At 57.8% G+C, this 11,237-nt stretch overlaps 1 protein-coding gene across 1 annotated transcript; it reads right to left on the bottom strand.

Annotated features, from left to right (window-relative positions):
- Positions 1–4,597: 4,597 nt before the first annotated feature.
- Positions 4,598–9,235, bottom strand: PHB1 (prohibitin 1). Its single transcript, XM_050327973.1, has 7 exons — positions 9,185–9,235; positions 8,585–8,710; positions 8,319–8,480; positions 7,972–8,114; positions 7,389–7,505; positions 6,477–6,572; positions 4,598–5,625 (listed from the first exon to the last, which is right to left on the bottom strand). Exons 2-7 carry the CDS (start codon positions 8,670–8,672, stop codon positions 5,413–5,415), a joined length of 819 nt encoding a protein of 272 aa, XP_050183930.1. The 5' UTR covers positions 8,673–8,710; positions 9,185–9,235; the 3' UTR covers positions 4,598–5,412.
- Between the last annotated feature and the right edge of the window lie 2,002 nt (positions 9,236–11,237).

Raw genomic sequence — 11,237 nt, 5'->3', positions numbered from 1 at the left:
GGACACTCTGACCAGCCCATGGGAGCTGTCACTGCCTGGCCTGGCTCAGAGCAGGCCCCAGGCTGGCCCAATCCCTGCAGGGACCTGGGAAGAGCTGGAGAGGGATGTGGTGACCTGGGAAGACCTCGGGCTTGGAGTGCATGGACACTGCTCCATCCTTGCCCAACACCTTTGTGCAGTGCAGCTTCCTGAGGAAGAACAGGGAGGGAATTTCAGGGGATGTGAAGGATGGCATGGATTAGAATTTCCTGCCTTGGAAAGGGAAGGAAGAAGAATGGGGGGGGACCTTTTTTGTTGGAAGGCGAACGTACAAGTCAGCAGTGACAGGCCCCTCTCCCAAATGTGGGATTTCAGCAGAGGGACACTGGGAAGCAGCAGGTGCCCTTGCCCAGAGGAGTACAAATGAGGAATAAAGTATTAAACAGCCAAAAAGGCAGCCAGATGCAAATGTCCTTGTACTCCTGGCAGGATGAAACCAAACTGGTGCTCATGTCCCTGCCTGTGTCCCCTCAGAGTTCTGGTGGCCCAGGGAAGAGCCAGCTGGAGGGAGAGAGCAACTTTGCCCAGGGCACCCAGCAGGGCACGCTTCCTTCCCTGGCTGTTCTGCTAATGGGGGGTGACAGCTCCTGGTGCTGTTCCCAGGGAGGGATCCAGCTGTGTGCTCAGCCCTGTTCCCACAGGGAAGCCCTTCCAGCTCTTTCCAGCCCTCTCTTTGATCTGGGTTTGACGTGAGGAGACATGTCAGGCAGGTAGAGGGAAACAAGCACAGCCCCAGTCCCTGCTGGCACATGACCTGCTCTGAGCTGGGCTCTGAGCACACACCTGCCTCGAGCCACAGATCCTTATCAGCCCCATTTCCTTTCTCTCCACGCTTCTAGAGCTTCTAGAGGCAGCTCTCTGCAGCTCCCTCCCTGCTCAGCCACGTGCTGTGCTCCGTGCCCCCTCTCCCTGGCATTTCCCTTCTCTCCAGGTAGGAGCAGTGTGGGAAATGCCCTCCTGTGTCTGGGTGTTCTGGGCCTGCTGAGGGAGCAAATGTAACAAGAGCATTGTTGAGATGCAGCGAACTCTGTCCCAGGGTCACCTCGAGTCCCAGCTCAGGATGGTGTGGGGGGAGAAAACCAAACAGAGGTGAACTCCTGCCTTTGTCAGCTGCTGGCTTCCCTGTGCTGTGGGCAGGCTCCCTGGCTTTTCCAGGCTGGGTGGGTGTTCCTGGGCCATCCGCTCTGGTTGTTTTACACGGCTTTCAGGGCTGGAATGCTCTGGTAGGAGAGATTGCTGCCCAGCCCTGCAGCCCCACGTGAGCTGTGCTGCTCAGATGGGGCCCAGTTTACAGAGCTCTTGGCTTTACTGATGGATCTGCTTCATCCGGACTCCTGCTGTGAGGATTCCTGGGAAGCTCCTCAGCCCTCCCAGCCCTCTGCCTTCCCACAGCCAGCAGGGGACAGGGCTGCCTTCCTGCTGTCCCACCTGCCGCGTCTGTGGTGGGAGGTGACTGGGTGTGACTGGGCTGCCACTAAGCAGGCCTTGTGGAGCTGCACTCGCCCTTCTCCCCCTGCCTGGTGCTGCAGTTGGGACAATTTCTTCAAGGAGCCTGGAAAGAACAGCCCTGCCCCGCTAGGAAAGCAGTCCAAGGGTGGGAAGGGAAACTGAGGCACAGACAGGGTGCTGACAGCTCAATGACTCTGAGTAACACTTCATCTTTTAGATATCCTGCTCTGTCCTGCAGGATTCAGGATCCTCTGAAGCAATGGGAAAGGAAGCAGAAGGAAAACAAAGGGGTTTTCCTGCTAGCTTTGCTCACAGGAAGCCCTGTGCTGTCTGAGGGAACCACCACCACCCAGAGATGAGGCACTGGGCTTTGAGGCTGGGTCAGGGCAAAGCAGAAGTTCAGGCAGAGGAAATTCCTGTTCCCATTCTCCTCCTTTCTTAGTTCACTGTAAAGCCACAATTAAAGATTAATTGCCCCCAAATAATATAGCAGAGCTCACACCCACCAGCATCTCCTTGTACCCGAGACTGGACCTTTGGAGCAGCTCCATGTGGGGTTGTTAACTTCCTTTGGGGTCCTGGGGTAACATGACTGTGTTATGAGAACCATCAGCCTCTGCATAAAAACCATGCCACAAAAAAAAAAATTTCTCTTTGGGTAGCCTTGGTTTTGTGCTTTTTGGTTTTTTAAATAAAGGAAAATACAGTCTGGGATACAGCAGTTGGCCATGAGCGGGGTGGGGGTGAGGGAAGCTCACAGAACTGGGGGATTTTACTCTTTGCTTAATCAGCTTTGGTGTTGTGTTGTAATCTCAGGTGTCACACAAAGGAAGTTCTGAAGTTTGTGCTGGAGTCATTATTAGATGGAGATGTCCCCAGAGGAGGCTGTTGGACATTTCTGTTCCTGTGTTAAAGACACCTCTGCTCCCCTCAGCATCAGCCCTGACAAAGCAGTGCAGGAAGGGTCCGTGGCCCTTTGCTGGTGAGGAACAAACTGGTTTAACTGGAGTCCTTTCCATGCACACCTGACCTTGCAGCCACCTCTGAGCCTCGCATGGCTCAGGCAGGCCGTGCTGCCCTGGAGTCAGCTCTGATGGGAAACAGGCACACGAGGAACGTCCCAGCCCCAGTGCCAGGCGAGGAATGATGAAACCAAATTTGGCCCTGAGGATTGCTCCCCTTCTCCCAGCTGAGCTGAGCTCCAGCCTGACTGGGACATTATTTCCTCCTCGCTTCTACAAGTGTTCCTCCCCCCACACCCTCTGTTTTTCAGGACAGGCCTTTTCTGCTGGATCCACTTGGGTACGAACAGCACGACGGAAGCAATAAGGAAACTCCTCCCTGCCCCTTGCTCTGCCCACTTCAGACATGCTGCCAGTTTGCTGCAGGGGACAAATTATCCCAGCTTGGGGACCTCCCTTACCTGGGAGGCCTCAGCCCAGGTGCTTCAGGGAGTGTCAGGGAGCAGGTGCCTGTTCCAAGGCACAGCCAAGCTGCACATCCCAGCTGCTCCAAGGGCCTGTCCGTAGGGTGGCTTTCCACGTCCCTTCCCAGGGCAGGTGGGCTGGTTATCTGTTAAACAGGGAGAGAGCAAGCTCAGGAGAGGGAGAGCACACAGAGGAAATCCTGTTTGTTTATCCTGAACAAAAGCCTGTTTGGCTGGTCTGGCTGTTGCCAGCTCTGGCCCAGCTGCTGCAGAGCTCTCTCTTCCACTGGCATGAAAGGAAGAAGGATGGAAAAGTCTCCCAGGAAGTAAAAAACCAGTCAGTGCTGCCATCAGTCACTCTGAAGCCACAAACTACAGGGCTTTGGGTTAAAAACTGCCAGGCTTTTACCAACTCTGGGCCCTCCAGCACGAATTCATCACAGTAATGCTCTGGACCCACGCAGATTTGCTGCTGCCACCTGCTGGGAAACAGCGTGGCCCTGCTGCTCCTGCTCGTGTGGCCTCTGGAAAAGGTGACCTCTGGAAAAGGTGAGCCCTTCCAGTCCTTCCTCCTGCCCCCGTGAGCAGCAGAGCCCCAGCCTCTGTCACTCAACCACACAGCAGCTCCCAGACCCGAGAGTTCAGCAATGAACACAATATAAACAAGGGGTTCATCAAACACACTCCAAACCAGGACTAACACACTGCAAACAGCCCCAGGTTCAAGAGCAGCTTTGAAGTGTGAGGAGTTGGTGGCAGCTTTTAGGCATTAAGTGAGGCAGGGGGAGGGTCAAGGAGCAGTTTAACAGACAGGGAACATTTATAGAAGGAATTACACCCAAAAGCAAAGGCAGTGGTGATTGATCAGACCCAGGGGACACCGACAGAGCCTCAGACACCTCCAGAGAGGGGAGGGCAGGAAACACCACACTCTACGGGAAGCTCAGAGCTGGAGGGAGAGGTAACGCAGAGCCCCGGGAGCTGAGCAGGGATTTCAGCCACGCTGTCTGGAGCCCAACACCTGGAGAGTGAAACTAAAGCAGGAAGCGCCGAGGGGGCTTTAAAAGGAGCCTTGGGAGAACAGTGGAAGCTTCCCCAGAAGTGTCTGAAGCAGGAAAGCAGAAGAGTAAAGGCCAAGAGCACCAGAGGGGGAGATCTGGAAGTTATTTGGGAGTTACGTACCCGACTCCTCAGCAGCCTGAAATACTTTGCAAGCTCAGGCACCTCATCACTGCAGGAGCGTTCCCTGCCCAGCAGAAAAAGCAGGAAAGGCTTTCCATGTCACCAGGGGTGAGGGCAACAAGTCCAAGGGGCTGAAGCGAGCCCACCATCCACAGCAGGCTCCACAGGAACCCTCAGGGCAGCAGTGACACCCACCTAAGAGTGTTGCTGAGGGATAACAGATCCAATCTGCAGGATGTTGCCAGGCTGGAACTGCACAGGGAGAGCAGTAAAAGCCCTCACAAAAACAAGACACTCTTGTTACAGGTATTACCTTGTTGCAGGAATTCAGTGTAAGACTCACGTTCCAGGCTTTTGAGTCGTCGGGATCAAGCCCAGTTTACCTGTGCCAAGTGCCTTTTATCCCGATAATCCAGCACAAGCAGGACGTGTCTTGCCCCACTGACCCAACCTTCATTCTTCTGAGACAGCAGGAAATAAAGCAACAACCCACACTGCCACCCTTGGGCCTGTGACATTTATTGAAGGCTGGTTATACAATCTCCCCCATCACATCCTCCTCACAGTTCGGCCTCCCTAAATAAAAAAGAGCATTGATGGAACAGAGAATTCTGCCCATCCCCGACTGCCTGAGCCATGGAGCACCACGTCACCCCCTCTGTGTGCTGACCCTGGAGAGGAGCCCCCGGGGCAGGAGGAACACATCAGGGTGCAGCAACAGGAGGGAGAGATGTCCCGTTTCCAGCAGGATTTCCTGCCGAGGAGCCACCTTCTGCCCCGTGCCTGAAATCCATCTGCTGCACAGAGTGGATCTGTGCCCTGCTCACCCCCAGCACTCAGCTGTGCCTCCAGTGCTGTGGTTCCCACAGGCACAGCAGAGCCACTGCCCTAAGCTGAGGTGTCCTTTTGCTCTCAGGTGACCCCCGGAACAGGACTGGCTTGATGGAGGGCGAGCCCTGAGCGTCCCTGTCCCGTAGTCCAGGCCTGAAGGCACTGAGGCAGCTGCGAGCCCTGATTGGTACAGCACAGTCGGGGAGTCACCCGGGCTACCTGTTCCTCCCAGGAGGGAGCAGATGGCAAACTCTGCTCCTGGAGCTCAAACTGCCTGGAAAGGGGCAATTCTCAAGCCTCGAGCGGTCGGTGAAGCCACAGCTCTGCCCGCACGTGGGAGGAAACGCAGCTCTGGTGTCAACGCGCGTTCGCTTTTATTGGATTACGAATTGAAAAAACGGGGTGATTTCCGTTTCCTCTGCTTTTACCAACGAGGAAACCGCGATGATTTTGTTTTGGAGAGGGCAGGGCAGAGGCTGCCGGGCTCACTGAGGCAGCTGCAGGAGCACGGACTGTCCGGAGGGCAGGTAGGTGATGTTGCGGGACCGCGAGAGCTGGTACGCGATGTCCTCGGCCGCCTCCAGCTTGCGCAGCTCGATCAGCCCGTCCCCGGCCGTGGCCAGGGAGTTGGCAATGAGCTCTGCTGCCTTGGAGTCTCCCTCAGCAGAGATCACCGCTGCCTTCTTCTGCTGCTCAGCCTGGAAGCGAAAGAAAAGGGGGCAGTGATGATTTCCCACAGAGGAAAGGAGCCAAACACGAGGCTGTTCTCGTGTTTGAAACGGCCCGCCCCACCTCACCGCCCTCCTGTTCTCTACCCCAGACACCCAAGGTAATGTTATTTTTGATTGTTTTTCTGCCTACTGTGGGGAAAAAAAAAAAGACAATTTCAAGATGATTTTCAACCTGAGGAAACACTAATCCACCTAAGGGTGGAAAATTGTCTAGGAGGGATTGGAGGACTTCAGCAAGAGAGTTAAAACCAGGTCAGATCAACTGTTGAATCACCCTGGCTGATGACATGCATCTTGCTGCATCCACAGGATGGATTTTGGGGGATTTTGTGGGTTCTTGCCATTTCAACAGGCACAGACCAGCTGAGAACACCTGCACTGAACACAGAGCTGTCTCTGCAGATGCTCACAGAGATGCTGGGCTGATCCCAGATTACCTGTCAGTAACACTCCCAGCACACAGGTCCCTGTGCCCGTGGTGTCAAACACCCCGCAAAGCTCTGACCACCCTCTCCAAATCCACAAACAGCAGGAAACTGGTTGTAAATCTCACCCTTGAACCCCATTTCTAACTGGCTTTTCCTCCCTCCTCCACGCAGGCATTTCTGTTCAACATTCCAGGAACACTGACTGGGACAGGATATGAGAAAAGGACCCCCAGACCCACCCTTGGGCTTTATCCAGGGCCATATCAGCCCTGTGACCCTCAGTCATTCCCCTGCCCAGGCTCTGCCCAGGTGAGCAAGGTGTTCTCTGGAAGCTGGAGTGGGAAGGAGACACCAGCAACAAATTCCACGTTTCTCAGAAGGACAAGTTACCTTTTCCACAATGAATCTGGCTCTCTCTGCTTCCTGCTGGGCCACTTGCTTCATTTCCACCGCCTCTGTGAACTCCTTGCCAAAGGTCAGGTGGGTCTGGAGGGCACAAATCAAACTAAGTCCACAACACTGACAGTTCTCAGCAGCTCTGCTGAGCCCCTGCCTGGACCACTGACACTGGAATGGAGGGGGAAAGCCAGGATCCCAACAAGAACAGCAACTGGGACAAGCGGACCTCCCCATCCCACACCCACCACCACCCTCAGCCCGGGCTGCTCCTGGGATGGGACAGGGAAAGCTGTTTCCTTCAGGAGTGTCCTCAGGGGAAAGGCACCAGAAACAAAGTGTCAAAAATGACATTTTGCAGAAACAAAGTCACCTCCCTCCCTGCAAACACTTCCTCTATTCCGAGGGAAGCCCCAGGAGAGAGAAGGAGAGGTGGATGTACAGGCCAGGTTACAACACATTTAATTTACAAAGGGAGAAATTTAACTTGTAAAGGGAGATGGGAGGGCAGAGCCCCCTCCTTGGACAGGCCTAGAAGAGGAGAACCAGGAGAAAATGCTTTGCAGAAAAAGCTGCTCTCACAGAGGGTGTTTTCACCCCTCCTCATTCCTGGTGCTTCCTTGGGGTGCCTGTGGAACAGCTGCCAAATCCAGAGGCAGGTGCAGCCCAATCCATCACCCAGGGAAGCATCTGCTCTCCTCTGGAGCTACAAAAGCCCTGCACAGGGAGGACTGTGGACGCAGCAGAGCCACCAAGGGCTGCTCAAGGTCACAGGGACAAAGCCAGAGGAGCTGACCCGAGCTGTGAGCACAGAACCCCTTCCAAAGGCACACACAGTCCACACAGCCACAGTCCCAGTCCATCCACTCACTCTGAAGAGGACAGTGGCAAAGGGACAGCTCCTACCAGGGACACGTCGTCCAGGATGAGCCCGAAGGTCGCTGCTCTCTCGGTGAGGTCCTCGCTCACCTGCCTCGAGACCAGCTCCCTCTGGGTGATCAGCTCCCCAGCGTCAAAGCGAGCCTGCAACGGGAATTTCTCCATGGAAGGGGTGCTCAGGCACTGGCAGGGGCTGCCAGGGAGGTGGGGAGTCACATCCCTGGAGGTGCCCAAGGCAGGCCTGGCCGTGGCACTCGGTGCTCTGGGCTGGGGGACAAGTGGGGTCGGGCACAGGGGGGACTCCGTGGTCTTGGAGGTTTTTTCCAACCTCAGGGGTTCTGGGGTTCTGTGAAAGCTTCCAGAAGCAGGAGATTCTCCGTGAAGGAGATTCTTCAGAAGCTGTGGCTGCTCCATCCCTGGAAGTGTCCAAGGCCAGGCTGGACGGGGCTTGGACCAAGTGGGTTGGAAATGGATGAGCTTTAAGCTTCCTTCCAACCCAAACCATTCTGGGATTCTGTTATTCCAAGGCACGACACCTTCCACGCTCCAGGGGGTCCTGGAGCTGCCAGGAGAGGGAAGAGAGAGCCCAGCACTCCTGGCCCGGCCTTACCACGACAGACTTGAGGATCTCGGTGGTGATGGAGGGCAGGACGCGCTCGTCGTAGTCCTCGCCGATGCTGGTGAAGATGCGGGGCAGCTGCGCCGTCACGGGGCGGAACAGGATGCGCAGCGTGATGTTCACGTTCTGCAGGTCTGCAGAGAGCCAGACAGCCCTGACTGCCCTGCCCATCCAGCCTTTCATTTGGGCCAGACACTGAGATGCTTTCCCTGCCCCCTGCCCCAGGATCCGAGCCCTCCTCGCTGGAAGGTGCAAGGCTGTTTGTGGTGCAGAGGGCCCTTCCAACCCCGGCTCTTCTGGGATTCTGGGATTTCCAGGACCAAAGGAGGAGGGCTCACCTTTGCTGCCGGTGATGACGGGGATGTTGCGGGGGCGCGAGCGGCAGTCGAAGATGATGGGCTTCTGCACCCAGGGGATCAGGAAGTGCGTCCCTTCCCCCACCACCACGTCCTGCACCCCTCGGAACCGGTCGAAGATCACGGCCCTGTGTCCTGCATCCACTGGGGAGGGAACAGCTCGTCAGGAATTCCAGGAATTTGTTTGGCAGCAAAAGCCCAGAGAAGCCAAAACATTGACAAAACCCTGAAATACACGTCCCACTCACCATTGTACAGAGCAGAATTCACGACTCCACCTGCCACAGCCAAGCCCAGGCCGAGCTTCCCGATGCTCTCGAACACCTTCGCAGCCATTTCACACCTGCAGCTCCAGCCCCCGCTGGAATTCCCTCCTGGAAACAGCCCCCGGGATCGTCAAAACCTCGCCCAGCAAGGCCAGGGGGGTGTCCATGGAACTGGGGATCGACCCCAAAACCCCAAACCACAGGGGCAGCATCACCCCAGCAGCTCTTCCCCCCACCACGACACCTCAGCCCTTGGGTCCCCCCAGCCCCGGGGTCTCCTCCCCCCGCGACCCCTCGTGTGCTCGGACCCCGCAGCACCCCGGGCATCCCCCAGGCCCAGCCCCGCTCCCCGCTCTCCCCATCCCCTCCTCACCCCCCTCCCCGTTCCCTCCTAGGCCGCGGTCCCCAGGACGAGGCGCCCCGTGAAGCCAGCCCCAGCTCCCCGCTCGGTGCCGCGCTCGGGCCGGGGCTGGGCTCGCTCGGGACCCCAGGCCCCCGGACCCACCGAGACCCCTGGCCCCGGACCCACTGGGACCCCCAGGCCCCCGGACCCACCGGGCCCTCCCGCCCCGCCGCCCTGACCTCCACATGAGGCCGCGCCCGCCGCCCCAGCGCGCCTGCGCGCCGCGCCAACACGCGCGCAGCTCATTGGCCCGCGCCTCCCGGGGCACTCTGGGATGTGCAGCTCCGGGCAGGCTGGCGGCCCGCGTGCCTACAGCTTCCGGCGTGCACCGCGGCCTCATGCCTGAGCAAGGCCGCGCGCGATTGGCTGGGGCGGAGCGCTGGGCGCAAGGGCTCTTGGGAGGTGTAGTCCGGGAGGGGAAGGGCACGTGGGGGCCGCACCGGGGACACGGGACGGGGTGAGGGGACAGAGGGGGACAGAGGAGCGGCCCCAACGAGCAGGGAGGGGGGGCAGTGTCTCCTAACACACCTGTGCGACCCGCTCCAGGTGCCCCTGGGGGTGGACTGGGTGCTCTCCAGAGAGCCCTTCCAAGCCCAGCCCGTCTGGGATTCCGAGCAGATCCCACGTGTTCCAGGTTGGCACAGCCAGGAGTGGTTCGATGGGACTCTTTAACTAAAGAACAGGTTCAAGGGCTCTTCCTTTGGTCCTGGAAATCCCAGAAGAGCTGCCTGTCCTGTCCCTGGCACCCCCCTGGCACCCCTTGGGGGTGTTTGTGTGGATCGGTGAGATCCCCTTTCAAATGGGATACTTGTATGGATATCTGAGACATTTACATGGACTGATGAGATCTTGGTATGGGCATTTGGGATATTTATATGGATTGGTGAGATCCCCTCTCAGCCTTCTCCGCTCCAGACTCACCCGCAGCCCCTCCTCATCAGAGGGATGCTCCACACCCCAAACCATCTTGCCCCTGCAGACAAAGGCCCCTTATCCCTCTCCATGGGGATGGCATCCCCGCCGCCGCTAGAGGGAAGCAGCGCTCTCCTTCGGCTCCGGGAATGCTGAACGGGAAAAAGAGGGAAGGGAAAGAACCACCAACCCTCTGCCCAGAGAGCGTTTTCCCTCGGATGCGACACCGCTGGGCACGGGGGACTCTGCTACCCACCCCGGCCAACATTTTGGGATGAAAATAGAGCTGAACTCTGTCCTTTAGGGCCCAGAGGATCTCGGGAATAATTAGGGTCACTTCTGTGAGCTCAGAGAGTCCTTCCCCCCACTCTGCTCCATGGGGGAATCCGAGGCTCAGCATTCCAGGCCTGGAGGCTCCCGGCTGCCTGTGCTGCCCTGGCAGTGGGGTGACAAATGGGGACCCTAAAAGTGAGGGCAGGTCCCTGCTGATGCCCTCTGTGCCTCCAACCCCGGGGTGGCCTCACTGGGGCAGCTCCTGCCTGGAATGTCACCCCCTCCCGGGTCCCCTCTGGCATTGGGGGTCCCCCCGGGTCCCCAGCACAGCTGTGCAGACAGATGTGCTCTGGAAGCCCCATTCTGTGTTTTGCAACCCTCCTTTTGAGGCCCCAAAAGCTCTTTTGCGGCTCTGGGAAGCGGATGCTGAGGAGGATCGGGATGAGGGGAAGGTGTTGGGATGAGGCTGGAGCTGCCAGGGACCCCCCCAAAGCCCTGCTGGAATGGGGGTGCCCCCAGAGCCACAGCCAAGCCCTAAAAGCTGCCCTGAGCAGGTGCTGAGCCTGCTTGTGATCCCTGTTCCAACACCCCAGGGGGATCTGGGAGCCAAGTCCTGGAAACCCTGGGAAGTGGGAAGGGTAAAGCCAGGTTTTGGGTGCTCCCATGCCCACCCTTAGGCACGTGGATGCCCCAGGGATGCCCGAGGGAGCATCCAGCCCTGCCTCAGCCCAGCTGGCAGGATCAGCCCCCACCTCCCACCCCATCCCAGCCATCCCCACCAGGGCTCTTCCCCCAGGGTTGACTTTGCCTCGGGAGGTTTTTATCTCCTTGCCTCTGATCCAACAACAACATCCTAATTGGTGACAAAGCCACAGCCACAAACACCCAGGGATTTATTCCCCTTCTGACACAAAGCTTGGTCGTTGAATTTGGGATTTAGGGAGCTGGGGGACAGGGATTTGCACCCCCTGCCCAGCATCACCCCGTGCTTCTGCATCTCCCTCGCTGCCAGGTCTGTGCAGCCCCTTCCCTTCCCCTTTCCGTGTA

This window comes from Myiozetetes cayanensis, unplaced genomic scaffold (assembly GCF_022539395.1).
Source record: "Myiozetetes cayanensis isolate MyiCay16 unplaced genomic scaffold, myiCay2020 scf35, whole genome shotgun sequence".
In the NCBI taxonomy this organism is placed as follows: Eukaryota; Metazoa; Chordata; class Aves; order Passeriformes; family Tyrannidae; genus Myiozetetes; species Myiozetetes cayanensis.
The sequence above is the reverse complement of the archived record's forward strand: the minus strand, read 5'-3'. Positions and strand labels throughout refer to the sequence as shown.